The 16,179-nt window shown below is 34.5% G+C and overlaps 3 protein-coding genes across 3 annotated transcripts; 1 reads left to right on the top strand and 2 right to left on the bottom strand.

The window, feature by feature from the left end:
• Positions 1-7,145: 7,145 nt before the first annotated feature.
• LOC122589215 lies at positions 7,146-8,516 on the bottom strand. Its single transcript, XM_043761470.1, has 3 exons — positions 7,732-8,516; positions 7,445-7,638; positions 7,146-7,342 (listed from the first exon to the last, which is right to left on the bottom strand). Exons 1-3 carry the CDS (start codon positions 8,514-8,516, stop codon positions 7,146-7,148), a joined length of 1,176 nt encoding a protein of 391 aa, XP_043617405.1.
• A 1,128-nt stretch (positions 8,517-9,644) lies between these two features.
• On the top strand, positions 9,645-11,319 carry LOC122580643 (ras-related protein Rab2BV-like). Its single transcript, XM_043752914.1, has 3 exons — positions 9,645-9,740; positions 9,838-10,034; positions 10,580-11,319. The coding sequence occupies exons 2-3, from the start codon at positions 9,870-9,872 to the stop codon at positions 11,066-11,068; spliced, it is 654 nt and encodes a 217-aa protein (XP_043608849.1). The 5' UTR covers positions 9,645-9,740; positions 9,838-9,869; the 3' UTR covers positions 11,069-11,319.
• A 646-nt stretch (positions 11,320-11,965) lies between these two features.
• On the bottom strand, positions 11,966-15,673 carry LOC122585192 (protein DA1-related 2-like). The gene is made up of 12 exons (XM_043757304.1): positions 15,577-15,673; positions 15,194-15,345; positions 14,992-15,079; positions 14,792-14,903; positions 14,585-14,705; positions 14,391-14,474; positions 14,142-14,261; positions 13,714-13,926; positions 13,577-13,639; positions 13,377-13,492; positions 12,795-12,853; positions 11,966-12,570 (listed from the first exon to the last, which is right to left on the bottom strand). Exons 1-12 carry the CDS (start codon positions 15,623-15,625, stop codon positions 12,260-12,262), a joined length of 1,488 nt encoding a protein of 495 aa, XP_043613239.1. The 5' UTR covers positions 15,626-15,673; the 3' UTR covers positions 11,966-12,259.
• Between the last annotated feature and the right edge of the window lie 506 nt (positions 15,674-16,179).

Raw genomic sequence — 16,179 nt, forward strand, 5'->3', positions numbered from 1 at the left:
TTCTTTCGTGCCTCTCATCTCTTTTGTCCTTCTCCATTTTCTCCTCTATTTCTCCATACACCTCATTCTCGGTCAAAAATCGGCCGGATCGAGTCAAAACTCGGGTCAGCTTTGGTAAAAAAAATGTGTTTTTTAAAAAAAAAAAAAAATTCCTAAATTGGTTTAAGTTTATGTTTCTAATGAATGAAGTTTGAACTTTGAAGTATTATACTAAAGTTTCTAAACAATTATGTTTTAAGTTTAAAGTTTATTTGATATAATTTGAAAAACTATAAATTTTCTATATAAAACCTAATCTGGATTCTCCCCGATTCCGATCCGCGTTTTTAAAAACTCGTGACTCCACCCCACCCCCACCCCCGATCCGAGTAACGAGTTTTTCAACTTTAACTTTAAATAATGCTTTAAAGTTCAATACGTACATGTCATGATAACAAATCCTAATAACTTCACCGTATGCTATAATTCGATATCATACCATGGTGTAGCAATCTTAGTAAAACTTAAGGAAAATGATCTGTTTTTTAAAAAATTGTATGCATTATATAGTTATACAATATAATTATATACTCCGTAATACATATTATGTTTCACGTAGAAATAGCTAGAATTGTTTTCTTGTATCTTTCACTATTTATTTATTATTATCAAATCATTATGCCGCATTGCAGCAAAGTGATGATAATAAGATATAAAACAATTAATGATAAATAAATAAATAAACAACGGAGACTCCACAAGTATTCTTAGGCTATGGAGATGAACAAATTTCATGTAACATTATGTAATTATCAAAGAGGATGATACTTCCATGGAAGACATTGTAGCTTAGAGCAAGATCCTTCCCATATGGTTTTGCACATTTTATCACTTGATGCTCCATCACAACACCTACACTTCACTCCAAGTGTAGCAAACACCTTTGCATACCCTGTATTATATATTGACATATACATATACAATCATTACATCTTGCATATTAACATAACTTAAATCAAGAAAATGTTGTCTATAGTGAAATTAACATGGAATATACATATACATTTCATATGTTATTATGTTAACTAATTTGAAATAGAAAGAACGCAATATTGTAAATGTCTTACTTTGAGGATAATATATGTGAGGGTCAATTCCCAAATCCCTTGTGCATTCAGAATAACCAAATATCATCATAAGCAATATCAAGATGGATAGATTATTCTTTAAATTAAGCATACCCATTTCTTTGAACTTGAAGTATTGGTGAATTTCAATCTGATATAAATAATCTAAGTTTATATAGAGATGATTTAGTTTGATTTTGATATTGTGGCGTCGTTATCTATATATAAATCAGTCGGGGCATCTTCTAGAACCACATGGTCAATTATAAGTCACGTATCCAAAGGTTTATCTTTGGTTTGAGACCCGATCAAAGTTTTATACGTGGAAAGAAAGTTTAAATGATGAAAATAGCTGCCTTAGCTTTTATTATGTTTATTGTGATTCTTAGCTTAAAAAGCCATTTTACATAACAGTTGTTCACAAAAGTATATAGAACCAACGATTGTTAGGCCGATGCTAATAAGGGTAAGCTTTTTTAAGTTTCTTGTTTGCTAACTCAGCGCCACATCATTCAAGACTACTTTCAAGACTCTCCATGTCTATAAAGATCGAAAAGCTTCTTGGAACTTCTTTCCACATTATTAATTATGGTATAATTTATCTCATACACACATATATATACACCACACGTATATAAAACGGAAAAAAAAATGTTGTCGACCCCACCTCTCCTGCGTCTTCCAACTTCTTGGTGGAGAAGTTTTTGAAGGACGCGGCCTCCAAGACTTCCCCTGCCATTTGCGTCTTGCGTCCCAATGGTCTTGGACGCTCATCCAAGAAGTTTATTAGCACCGGCCTTAGACCTAATAAATCATTTCATTGTGAGGTCCACAGATTTGTGAGAGAAAAAAAAAAGACATTGCAATCTTTGTGTGTAGAATATAGGTTCGTTTATATATAGTGAATTCCATAAAAGGAGTGATGCTTGCAGTGCTCACAATTGTTTTGCATCTCATCGTCGTTTGCTGCATTAATTATATACGGGATATGAAGCCCATGTTAGTTGATATAACATATTTATTTAATTTATTTTTAATAAATAAATCACGTACATTTCTAGCTAGTACCTCTAGAAATTTTTGACTACTACGACAAGTGATCATGAGTTTGGTTTCTCCATTCATTCCTCGATTCCTTTCATATGTACTTTGCTGGCCTTAATAAGACAACAATACGACTATAGAGTGGCGACAGGTTTTAATCAACCCTGAATTTGATAAAAGGTCGGTCCCCAAACTGTACGACTTCAACGATATGTCATGTGAATAAGTGGATTTTAGACACTTTTAGAGAGAAAAAAAAAAACAATTAATTTTTTTTTAGTAAGACTAGAATTGAACTAATTAAGTTTGATACGTCAAGTATGTGTTTTTTGTGACTATAAAAATATGTGAGGTTTTTTTTTGTGGGTCCGATCGACTCTTTATTTTATTAGTTTTCATTGTCTCAAAAACTCAACTTGATAGATTAATTTTTTTCTGGGTCATACAAAATGCAACCAGCGAATCGAAAGAAAAAACTGATAGCGAAAATAAGTTAGAGAGATGTTCATCCATAAAACTACGTAAAATACGAATCATTATTAATACACTTTTTTTATTTATTTTGAACGGAGTCGTTAAGTTTATCACTTTTGTTCCTTTTTTACTTGAATACACTTCAATTAACCGAAAACATTATTTGGAGATAATCTAAAAGGTGAAGTTAAGTACGTAAGACAAGACGACATAGATTTTTTTTTTGAAACGGTCGTTTTTCAAAGGTATTTTGTCAAACAAGTTTTAAAAAAAAAAAACTTGTCCAAGTGGGTAAACCGGTATTTCAATTACCGGGTTCAAATATTTGGCTTGAAACCGGTATTTGAATTACCGGGTTCAAAAAAAGCAATTTGAAACCGGTATTTGAATTACCGGGTTCAGAGTTTTGCAAGTGATGTGACAAGGGAGTTGACTGGCTACAGTGGTCCATTGCACGTATGTCGAAACCGGTAATTCAAATACCGGTTTCGAATCGAGTATATATATATATATAATTCGGTTATTTATACTGGGCTCATTTCGTTTATAATTGATACTGGACAGCAATGGTTATATTGTTTAATATTGCTATTGGTATACACCAATTATTGATTATTGGCCGACTAAAAGAGTAAAAGTACAAGAAAAGTGAAACTATAATTGATTTGATCGGATGTATATCGCAATAGCGCTGAAGATATAAAAAGTGAAGCATGGATGCCAGAGAAGATAGAGTTTGATATTTTAGCTTTAAATTACAAATATATACTATTATTTGTGTGGTTGTGCTTTTGTGTGGTTGTAGGCTAGTAGGCTTATGCAGCCGACTCAAAACTAGTCAAGAAATTATATTATACTCAGTATATTTTAAACACAAAGAATTACGAGTATATATCAAAGTCAAGAGTTACAGAGTGATACATTTGAAAACATTGTTCAGGCTTTAAAGTCCCACATCATTAATTAACATCGTGTGTTTTGGGATTTTTAGGCCGAACCCGGTATTCCCAAACCGGGTTCAGACATATATATACATGCATCTAGCTAGCTAGCTAGCAAATCCGGCCATGCGTAAAAAGAGGTTCAAAAGACAAGTAGACAAGAGTCTATGTTTGACTTCAAAAAGTTTTTGAACAACTTTATATTCTGATTTTCATATATAGAAAAAAAAACGCGTGACAAATAACTTATACGACTAAACATGACCGGTAAAAGACACTCTGATTACTATATGGTATTTTATTCATTTGATCATTTTAATTAAATCTTCTCTTTTTTCATAGCTAGTTAAGTTGTGTTCTCTTTTTACCGAATAACAGGTGGGTACGTGTTTTAAGAATAAAGTAATTAAAAATAGCTAACGTTTTAATCCTCTAATTAAATAAATTCTAAAAGTTGGATACGATGCATGCATTGATCAGGAAATATTTTTAATTATTATAAGCTTTATAATCAACAAAGCTCGCTTTTATGGATATATTTATATATATATATATAACAAAGACTGGACTAAACCTATTTTGGTATAGACGTATAGTTTTTTCTTTTCTGGTATAGACGTATAGTGTTTTCTTGTCTTTCGAGCAATTTCCCGACTTCTCGATATTTAATACCTCAAGAAAATGGTAAGCAATGAACCCACCTTTCAGTTAATCTCATTTTGTGTCAATGACCTTAGCATAAATGGTTAGGGGGAGGGAACCGAAAAGGAGGGAAGAGGGAGATGGCCGCGAGCTGCAGAGGCTAGGGCGAGATCCGGGCGCCACCTGAGCGAGATGGCCGTGAGTTGGAGGTCGCGAGCTTTGAGCTCACAGGAGGTTGAAGAAGGGCTGCATCATCAGGGACTAAAGGTGTCAAAATGAGAAAGTGAGACGGGGGACTAAAGGTGGAAGAAAAAAAGAGACATGGACTAAAGGTGCAATTATGCTGAAATATTTTTCTTTTAAATTTTTTATATATATTACCCATTTAAACTTCCAAAAACACAACACACACTTCATATTAATTCTTAAAATGGTATTTTATTTATTAAAAGAGTACATTACAACATAATTAAAACTAATTAAACCATCATAAACTAATTTAAAAATACATAACATTACAACATATTAAACACTCATTTTTTTTTCATAAACTGCTAGTGCTTCGGCATTTATGATCAAATGGTTCAAGTTGACGACCGCACCAGCAAATTCTTCCATAGCACTTTCAATCTTGTCGATCTTACCCTGCAAATAAGTAAAGTATTGACCTTCAAGATCAGTACAATGTCCGGTTTGTATATAATCGATTTGTTTTCGACACCATTTCCTTTTCGCCTTTAGTTTTCGACCAACTGCAACAAGTTCCTCTTTGAACATTCGGTGGTCGAGGATATGATATCGGCAATGATACTGTCATTCACTTGATCGACAGTCATTGGTGGTTTTTGGTTAGGTGCTTTTGACGAAGAAGTCATTTCAGATATATAGAAGTTTTAGTTTTAATCTGAAATCTTTTATAAGGTCCTAGTATTTATAAGTAGACTACAAAAACGCTCCTCCAATGTTCAAAATTCAAAATATTTACACCATTAGTCCCTCTAACGTTTAAATTCAAAATATTTACACTTTCAGTCCCTCAAATGGCCAAAAATTCAAAATCATTTACGCTTATAATCCCTGAACGGCTACCTAGATTGTCACACTATAAATAGAAACCTAGAGTACAATTCAGATTCATCACAATTCTAAATTCCATTTTTCTACAAACTCACTCACTCTTTCTAACCAAATGGCGTCCTCATCATAAAAAAGAATGTTCCACCGACCTCGTCTGACCGAAGACGAGATGAAAACACGAATCATGGCCGATATCAAAGAGGACACCCTCCTTCAAACTGAACTCTCTGGGTCCTGGGTTACCTACAGGAGAAAAGGCGACAATGCGAGCAACATGTTAAGACAATAGAAGCAACAGGCCGCAATGTCTCGAAACACGAAGAGACATATTCATATTTTTTGCAAGATAAGGCCAAAAGGATCAGGAGGGTGGTCGATGATGTTTTTAAGGCCGGTTACACGTTGGGTGACCAATGTACTTGGGCCGAATTGTACCATGATAATTGCGGAGAAGACAAAACAACAGATGAAGTCAAATGCCCGCAACACGACAAGTGGTGGCTCAATGAACACGCTTACCGTGGATTAGGAAAAATGTCAATCAAAGATAATGACGATGAAGAGTAGTTATATTTTTTTTAAGATATGCATTGTGTGTTTTTATTACGTACGTGTGTGTTTTTTACTTTTAAAATGTAATGTGTTTTAAGTGTTATGTAATGTATTTTGTTATTAATAAAAGATATAAATTAAAAAAGGGTTAATTATGTAAAGTTTATAATGTTAAGAATAAATTATTAAAATGTGAAGAAAAGGTTGGGAGTTTCGTTTGCCACTGAAAAAAGGTTGGAGGGTTGAAATGAGATGGAGTAATTTGATTGGATAGTTGAAGGGAGATGAAAAGGTTGATAGCTTCGGCTCCCTCCCCCCTTAGAGTAATGTGTAAGTGGTCACATGATTCAAAGTTGGACACTGACAAATTGGATTTTTTTTTTTTTCAAAGGTAAATATTATTCACATAACACCCCTGAATTTGACGGGGGCTTAGATACAAGGGTAACTCATCTTCTAAGTTTTAGGGGATTGACATTAGATCTCTCACTTTTATCTTCATATACTTTACTGTCAACCAATCTCTTTATTGTCAGCTTTACCTTTTTCATACTCGTATTATATTTCACTATTTTGTTGGCAATTTAATTCTCATTTATCTCTCACACCACACTATACCTCATATATTAAAAATCCCACTATAAATTATAAAACAAATTAACCCCACAAAAGGACAAAAGTTTACCTTTGACGGTGTGATAACTTTACCACAGACTTTGCAGGTGGTAACTTTACCACACTTCCTCATGTCTTGCCCCAAACAATAGGGCGATGGTGTTTCTTCAAGGCAAACTCTCATACCACACTCATAATCCATCGGATGCCAACACTCTAAGGATGCTATTTGGATGGGTTACATGGATTTTAGATTATTCGTGTAAATTATTCAGATTTGACTTAACATAATATCAACCAAAATCCAAATTATTCAAATTAACCTGTTATAATTTCCTCGAAATTCAAACCACATATGGTTGATTAGACACCTTGCGTGCCCAAACAAACTGTTATAAGGCCTCTCCTTATAAGGGTTGCTTTTTCCCCACTTATTCCACTATTAATCAGCTTTCTCTCTCCAAGAACACATCAGAACACTCCCCTCCTTATAATACTCAATTCTTCCCCACTTCTTTCACTATTCATTTTATTATTTTATTATTTCATTTTCTTTTACAAAAAATAAATAAAAACACATTTTATTATTAAAACAAACACATTACATTTATTATAAAATTAAATATTACACTAAAAAACATAAAGTAAAATAAATTTTGAAGAACGACATTATTAGGAAATTATAAAGTAGACATCAACGTTGACGGCCGTGTTCCGGGAGGTTCCAAACATGTTCGATTAGAGCATTGCGGAGTTGATGGTGAGCCATTCTATCGCGCAGCTCCCCGTACATACGAAGTTGCGTTGAACACCTTTCAGTCCACGTACGGGTTAGGAGTATAGTATTAGCTATCAACTCTTCTTCAAACTCTGTAATTGCACGCCCGTTATCTTCAACGATCATATTATGCAGAATCACATAACATAACATGATCCGTTTAATTTTGTTGGTACTGTATGGCCGCGCAGGACGTGCAATAATCTCCTAACAACCTTGAAGAACCCCAAATACACGCCTAACATCCTTTCTTGCAGCTTCTTGGTATCTTTTGAACTTGGTGGTTTTCGGCTCCATCGGGCACTTGAATGACTTAACAAGAGTAGCCCATTCTGGATAAATACCATCTGCTAGGTAATATCCCTTTGTAAATTGCTCCCCATTAACCGAAAACTCTACTTTAGGAGCCCTGTCTTGTAGCAAATCGTCGAACAAATCTGACTCGTTGAGGACGTTGATGTCGTTGTTCGAACCAGCAGGACCAAAGTAGGCATGTCAAAACCACAAATCATATGAAGCAACCGCTTCAAGCATGATTTTTGGATGTCCCTTGTCGCCTCGGGTGTACTTCCCTTGCCATGCCACCGGACAGTTCCTCCAACCCCAATGCATGCAATCTATGCTACCAAGCATTCCCGGAAAACCATGAACCTGCTCATGTTTGGCAGTTAACCGCTCGATATCTGCTTCTGTTGGCCTTCTCAAGTACTCTTGTTGATACAGGTGTATCACACATTTGCAGAAAGCGTCTAAACACTGGTAGCCCGTATCTTGAGCCATCTGCAAGTACTCATCTAAAGCATCAGCCTTATAGCTATACGCTAACTGGTGTATAGCAGAAGTACATTTTTGGAAAATGTTGAAACCGGGACGACCACTAGCATCTGTCGCGCCTTTGTGGAAGAACTGAAAGTGTTTCGGTAGTGGTTCGCTGCTTTCAAAGGAGTTTATGTCTCGCACTATGCGCAGAAACATTTTCTTTCGCATTCGGAACCTTCTACAAAACATATCAGGAGGGTAAGTGCAGTTAGGCGCAAAGTAATGATCGTATAAAAGCTTTGCGGCACCCACGTGATCTTGCAAGATCACCCTTCTAGTAAACTTGGGTGTTGAAGAATTTGACGCTTCTTGGTGTTGGTTTTCTTCTTCTTCAAAGATAACGTTAAGACACGCACCTATGGCTTGGGGATTGAAAACAACATTCATTTGCGTAACAGCATTATTGAGTACTTCGTAATCGTTTGATTCGTAATCGTCACTAGAGGCTGATGATGATGAACTAGACATTTTTGGTAGTAGAGTGTGATGGAAATGCTTTAAAAGTTATAAGAATTGATATGTTTAGATTGTTGTGTTTTGAAATGGTAATGTAAATGGGGTTTAAATAGGAGTAAGAAAATAAAAAAATTAAAAAAAAAACAAATTTGAACCAACTAGCCGTTGGATTCAAATTTTTAAACAAAAAATGTCTTTTTATTTATTTATGCAACGGATAGCCACAATCGGGACCCACACCCACCAATGCCGCACATCTAGATCTAGAAGAAACACACAAGACGCGGGCCAAGACGCGGCCGTGCTTATAGCGGCGGCACCGTAACGTTCGGCGGATGCGGGGAGTACGTCCTATAAGGACCGGCCTAATAGTTCCCAACAGATCGATTATGCCAACACTCACATCAAACAAATAGAAAAACATTTAAAATCCCCAAGGAATCGCGAGCGACGTACCCAAAAGAGCTAGATTGTATGATTTTTGATCCCCTTGTCCCATCGAATGCTATTTCTTATTTATTTGTTTTTGCTTCTATCAGACAAAAGGCAAAATACTACTCATATTATGCATAATTAGGTCCAGTTTAAATAAAATAACTATCAAAATAAAACAAATATAGCAACTTTTACTGTTAAAATAATTAAATATAACAATTATTTTCTATTAACCGAAAATCATGACATGTTCAGTATTGAGAAAGCATGGAAGCCATCGTGATGAATTTGGTTTTTATCTTTGATGCATCAATTTTGTGAATCTTGATCAAGAGTCAGCTTTATATACCTGTGCTATGTGAATCTTTGTGTATCAGTTTAATTTATCTCGATCATATATGAGTCAATAGTCAAGATCTTATTTAATTTAATACTTGTTTTACGATAACTAATTTATACTAAAAATGATCCGTAATCTGATTCGTATAACAAGAACTATAAATCCGAAATCCTAATTACAATTCGGTACCTGATCATTAACTCAATCCCTTTAGGGGTGAGTGTTTATTTATAGAACATATATTAAGGTGTGCCAATGAAACAATTAATTACCATCATGAAACATTTCCATGTTTTTCTGATTGTTTCCTTGTAAATTACCCGTTAAATTTCCCATATGTTCGGTATTTCTGTTTCTTATTATCGGTCTTCTCTGTCTCATCACCTTTTCTTTCTCTCTACATTCTCTGCAATCCTTTACCCTCTAATCTCATAATTATATCTTGAGCCCTTTTTTGCATGGTTAGTTTATATCTTGATTTTAATCTGAAAGAAAAATAAAAATGTATACATTTTATGGAGTTTTGCTATGATATAACATATCATCTTTGTTTTATAGGTTTGTGGAAAGTGTAGAGAGAAAAAGGATTAATGGCATATAAGGTGGATCATGGATATGATTATCTATTTAAGATAGTGTTAATTGGGGATTCCGGAGTTGGGAAATCCAACATTCTTTCACGATTTACCCGGAATGAATTCTGTTTGGAGTCTAAATCCACCATTGGAGTCGAATTTGCTACAAGAACTCTTCAGGTTCGTTGAACTTTCGTCGTTCTGTTTGTGCCTTTTGTCGAATCTATTTTAATAGACTTTGGTTTTAATGTGAATATATCATATTCATAAATAAAAAATTTGAACCAACTCACTTACCATGACACCATTGGGAGCCTGTGTCTTGAGGGACCTAGGTTCAATTCTTGCCAAAGGCAAGTATGAGAATGAAAGCTAATCGTCGATGCAGAAAACTCAGCATGGTGGTTTTGCAGGTACCAATGTGGTACATGGGATCAAGGGTTCTCATCAATCTACCATATTTTTTACTAAAAAATTTGTTCCATATATCTACATTTAGATATCTGAAATAACAAAACCAGGACATATAAACACAATCTAGCTTCCACAAACCAGCCTGTGTGATAATAGATTGTCTAATTGACTAATTGTGATATATGATTAGCATATACCTTCAAACAAGAGAGGCGTGTTATAAGGCCATTAATTGTAATTTATAAAGTGCATATATATATATATATATATATTGGAAAAGGCAAATTAACTTCATGATAAATACAATGCAGGTTGAGGGTAAGATAGTGAAAGCACAAATATGGGACACAGCCGGTCAAGAGAGGTACCGAGCCATCACAAGTGCTTATTACAGAGGAGCCGTGGGTGCCCTATTGATCTATGACATAACTAAGGCCCAATCATTTGAAAATGTGCAACGCTGGCTAAGGGAGCTGAGGGAGCATGCAGACTCTAACATTGTCATCATGTTGGCTGGAAATAAGGCTGATTTGAATCATCATAGAGCTGTTCAAGAGGCTGAAGGTCAAAAGTTAGCAGAACATGAAGGGCTCGTGTTTCTAGAAACTTCTGCGCTCGAAGCATACAATGTTGAAAAGGCCTTTCAGATGATTTTGTTGGACATATATAAGATTGTTAGCAAAAAAGCATTGGCTGCTCAAGAAGCCGCATCTTCCACTACTTCTGTTCCTAGTCATACTACCACCATTAAAGTTGGTGATTATGACAATAAGTCTTCAAGGAAATGCTGTTCTAATTAGATTCAAGTGAAGATGGAAAAGCATGTATTATGTATATGTTTGTTCTATATTTACAAGAAAACCGAAAGAAATACAAAGGCATGTTTTTATTAAATGTGTAAAACTGAAAGGGGAAAGAAAGAAGAGAGAAATGCTAGAGGATTGGGCTTTGTTTTGTTTTGTTTTGGTAGGTAAAGATATTTGAATGTATTTTTTTGTTGTTTCTACTTAATCCATGTAAGTGATCATTTCAAAGTTATATCAGCATGAAATTACATTCTAATTGTTGTTTTGTTTCTTGAAGTTGTGTCTAAGGTTGTAAAAGCGTCCGTAAATGACTATCTGAATCATGGGTCATTATATTTGTTCAAAAGAAATGTTTTTCTATCGATATCTGGCTCTTCGGGTTTAACTTGAAAAACTTAATTTCAAACTGACTCATGGTAGAATTGTTCAGCTTGGTAGTGGTTGAACAGTTCAATTACTCTTTGCCCGTATAGTAAAAGAGTTGGAGAAATGATAGCCATGTCTAAAACACGAATAATTCGTTCAGTTCTTGATGGATGACTTCACTTTTTATCTTCACCTTTGATTTTTCTCACATGTCTGAATCTTTATTTTTTTATTTTTTTTGACATATCTTCGTGCCAGTCATTTGTTGAAAAGTTATTCGTAGTGTTTGATCTTTATCTTATTTAAAATCAGATTGTGAGTGAAGATTTGATTCTGTATATGTACTGTTCTTATATAACAACCTTTAGTGACCAAATTGGTGTTTAGTTTGATAATCTCTACATACACATCTATGTGTCTACGTTAATATAAACGGAAGAAATTGAAGCAGATTGTTTTAAGAACATGTAACATAAAATTGGAGAAATTGTCAAGTACATAAAAAATACATAAATTTATCGGAAATCTCTTTTTGTTACACCATAGCTAAATAGTTTGAGGTTACAATCCCAGAAGTTCATAAATAATTATACATCAAAAACACCATACAAATTACAGAAACGGTTCAGCTTTAAGGTTTATGAAAATTCAATCAAGAACAACTCTGCCATTTTCTTGCACATTTAACTCCAAATGACCCAGAAAAAAACTTAAAGCCATTTGATCATTTTGATCCTCAAGAGCAATTTGTGCAAAAATAAAGATGGATAATTATGTATAGAAAGTAAAATTGAAAAAAAAAAAAAAAAACACGAAAACTCACAAAGGGATGCTTCCCGTGAGGCGAATGTGCTCTAGTGTTCTACGTAGACCATATGTAATGACAGCTTTATTAGCAGCACGAAACCCTCCTCCATATGCTGCTGATGCATCATTGTCTATCTGGTGTATGAAAAATTCACCTAGTCTGTTTTCAACTCTTGATTTTCCACCTTTCTTTGATGAGGATGTCATTGATGAAGATGTTGATGGCATGTTTTTTAATCCGGGCATGATTTCTGCTTCGAGCCACATATTTGCAAGAACTTGACAAATACCTTCTTCTACCTCAGGGTTCAAATTCCTGAAACCTATCGACAAACATAACAAAAAACAGAATTTTGCTGGTCAATCGGGAAAAGTACCAATATGTTTCATATTTGGCTCTTCTTTTTCGATTCTTAAAAGAACAAAACACAAAAATTTATTTGTTACCATAAATTTGAGCAGGAAAATAATATATATTCAACTATGGTTTCCAGATTCAATCTGTTTTTCAGTATTTTAAAAGGAAAAAGTAGAGGCGTTTAGTTACCATGAAGACGTAACCAGCCATGCATCAACTCGTGAGCAAGAATAGCCCCAGTGAGTAACCTGCAAAGTTGAGTTGCCAAAAAGACTGTAAACTTTCTGCCCAAGTGTGCATAATGCAAATGAAAGACTTGAACTCTCGAATGAGAAGCGTAGATGTGGCAAGACGGGCAGGTTCACCTTAGATATATATTTAAATATTTATAGTACCAATTGAGTCTGGTTAGCTTGACCCTCAAACATTTTCTTGTTCATCTTATAAATATTTTTCAAATTTTGGTATCAGCACGTCGTCATGATTATATAAACCTTATAATTAAAAAAATATATATCAAAGTTTTTGCATAAAACAATTAGATATGCCTTAACAATAGATCTGTGACTTTCCCAGAGGAAAACAGAATTTTTGACTTTTAATTCATTTGACTCCATTGACCCATCCGACCCGTTCCCCTTATAACTAAACTTTTTCAACTGACCCATTAAAAATAAACACAACCTGGGATCCAGAATCGACCCGTCTTAATAAATATACATTATAATTTACATTTTTAGGTGACTAAAGATAAAGTAATAATCTCATCACCTTGGAAGACCATACAAAACAAGTATGGCAGTAACTTCACATCTGCGAATTAGCTTCTGATGCTGAGTTCTCATTCCTACCAATCGACGGCCACCAATTTTCGGCCTTTTTTGTATCTGTAACAATGACATAACGACATTGTGTTACTGTGGAATATGCGATACATCAATCAAAACTATAAAGTTATTCCAAAGGCGTACGCTTGTAACAGTCTGTTCCTCAGAAAGGCATAAACCCCTTGTCTCGGGCAAATGATGGAAGCCCTGCAAGTATAAGACTGTAAGTCAAAATAATTCTAGTGGCAAATATATATGAAGATAAAGAATCGGTTAGTTACAATTTTCTCCCCGACGATAGCATCATTAAGGGCATGTCTTTCAACGAGAAGCATTGGAATTTGTTGATCAAGTCTCATGTTCATTCCCTCGTAGTAGTCTCTAATGGAATGGTAAAGCGGTTGGCAGTCACCTGTATCCATTATTGCAGATTCCATGCATTCCAGGCATAAACTGCGTCCATCTCCCAAAGAGATGTATCGTGCATTCACAGACTGCAAGATATCGAAATATCAATAAGTATATAAAATGTGAATATGGTTTAACTTGAAAGTCAAGTACAAAAATCAGATATTCATATAATGGGTCATGCTTATATGGTTTCAGATGAAAGAAGATGATTTTTAGCACAAATGAGTTGATCTGAGAGCAAATGTCGAAATGGGTAAATTATATAAATAAATGTTTGCAATATCACCAGAATCCATACCTCTAATCGTTCACAACTACAACAGCGAGCTGTATTATCATGCTCATGTTCAGGACAATACTTTTGGGACCAAAATGGATGACATCGATACTCAATCAACCCAGCTCTATTTGCAGGAATCTACAAAAAAACAAATGTTGATATTATAATTTGATATGATAGTCTTTGTATCAAAGATAATATATATAGAAAAACTATAGTATTCATAATCCTTTGTAAAAATGAAGACAAGTAAAAGTTAGTTCTTACATATTGAAAGCAGACTTCACATTTAGGATGAGTCAAGTCTTTAAAGCAGGACTTATGGTATGCCTTTTTCTCTGATAAAGAGAACTTGAATCAACAGAAAAAAAACTAATAAGATAGCTGGCAATAATAAGACATTTTGACACCTTCATTTGACCTTATAAACATCCAAAAATAAGTTTGAACCAAAGACTTACCTCAAGTTCCGTGATTGGGTAATCACAAGCATGACATCGGAAGCACTCTGGATGAAAAAAAGTCTCCATAGATCTCAAGTAATTGCTGTAACCGATGTCTCGGTTGCAGCCACCACACACTCTGTAATCATAGGTAAGCTTACAAAAGTTACATTATAAGTTGTCCACTCATTCTGTTACATACACAATTAGGAAAACGGGAAGTACCTATATACGATTGGATTATATTCATCAGGTACATATCGAGGATATGATGAATCATAGTCATCCTGAAGTGATTTTGCAAGATCTTCATCATTGCTTGCTGGCCAGTCATACCCTGAGAAATATCCAAACCAAAAATGTTCATAGAATTCGGACCAAATTTAAAAATTGGAGTTAGGATGTCCAAAATGATAATATCTTACCATTTGGTTTCTTCAAGCCTTCGGCCATAGAAAGGGCAATGGCTCGATCTAATTCTTCCTTCTCTTTGTCACTCCTTGAGCGATTATCCTAAATGGACTTTTAACATTAATGGAGACGATAATATATAAAAACCAAAACAAAGTTCACATTTTTTGTATACATTCCCATGAATACTAACAAGGGAAATGAAGATGGGATTACCAAGGATCTAACTGGGGCACGCAATACCATACTCTCGTCTCCTATAAACTGGGGAGGAGGATTTCCACCACGAGTAGACCCGCCTTTCAAAAGCTTACTCAGCCATTTCATAAATCGAGTCTTCCTTTCTGCGTTTGAAGTCACGGATCCTCCTGATTTGAAAACTCAGGTTACATTATTATATATCAACTCTGCAGTCTACATTATCTATATATATAAACAGAATGGTAAATTACTCTTTACATGTAGGATAAGAAACCATTTGTATTTATTAAGAAAATTCTAGATTTTAATTAACTCGAGCATTGCATTGAAGTAAAATCACAAAACGACGAAATCAAAATACATTTTAATCTAAAAGTAATGTTCAATTTTTAACATACCATACATACAAGGCTGGGAGAGGTGGCTAACATTCCCAGAAGAAGCCATATAATCGAATGAATAGATTCGCCACGAGGATTTCAAGAAAACGAAAAGACAAATGCTGAAAACGAAAAAGGACTAATATGGCGATAGCAACTCAAAGGGTGTCTCAAAAAGGGAAAAAAAGAAAGGTAATTTATAAAGAAGGAAATGAGAAAGAGAAATGAGAAGAAAAATTGAGAATGGCATCAAAATATGATAAGAAAGGTAACAGTTTTGAAGAAAAAAATTCAAAAGAAAGAAAAAAAGGAGGGAATCTCTGATGGGGAAAGGAAAGGTAGAGTTTTGAGACAATGAAATAGAGATAAATATATAGATAGATATATTCTTGGCTTGTGAAAAGCAAAGAATAGAAAGATAAGCAGGGAATCTTGATGTAGATGGGAAAGTAAAAAAAAAAAAGAAAGAAAGAAAATGGTTTTGTGAATTAATGGCTCATAAAACAAACTCAACAATTCAAACTATCTAATTGGGTGTGTGTGTGTGTGAAAGAAAAGAGGAAGCTAAATAGGTAGGCTTGAAGATCAGTTAGCATATATCTTGAAGAATACAAGTTGATG

Source organism: Erigeron canadensis, chromosome 1 (assembly GCF_010389155.1).
Source record: "Erigeron canadensis isolate Cc75 chromosome 1, C_canadensis_v1, whole genome shotgun sequence".
Taxonomy (NCBI): domain Eukaryota; kingdom Viridiplantae; phylum Streptophyta; class Magnoliopsida; order Asterales; family Asteraceae; genus Erigeron; species Erigeron canadensis.

Bases quoted from the DNA above. Each gene is read 5' to 3' on its own strand.
- LOC122580643 (XM_043752914.1), top strand. From the start codon at position 9,870: ATGGCATATAAGGTGGATCATGGATATGATTATCTATTTAAGATAGTG. The intron at 10,035-10,579 runs GTTCGTTGAACT...AATACAATGCAG, and splicing joins TTGCTACAAGAACTCTTCAG to GTTGAGGGTAAGATAGTGAA.
- LOC122589215 (XM_043761470.1), bottom strand. From the start codon at position 8,516: ATGTCTAGTTCATCATCATCAGCCTCTAGTGACGATTACGAATCAAAC. The intron at 7,639-7,731 runs GTTTTGACATGC...GCTACAAGACAG, and splicing joins GTTGCTTCATATGATTTGTG to GGCTCCTAAAGTAGAGTTTT. The intron at 7,343-7,444 runs GTTGTTAGGAGA...TGATCGTTGAAG, and splicing joins TGTATTTGGGGTTCTTCAAG to ATAACGGGCGTGCAATTACA.
- LOC122585192 (XM_043757304.1), bottom strand. From the start codon at position 15,625: ATGGCTTCTTCTGGGAATGTTAGCCACCTCTCCCAGCCTTGTATGTAT. The intron at 13,493-13,576 runs GTACGCCTTTGG...TCATTGTTACAG, and splicing joins AGGAACAGACTGTTACAAGC to ATACAAAAAAGGCCGAAAAT. The intron at 12,571-12,794 runs GTAACTAAACGC...GTTTGTCGATAG, and splicing joins TGGCTGGTTACGTCTTCATG to GTTTCAGGAATTTGAACCCT.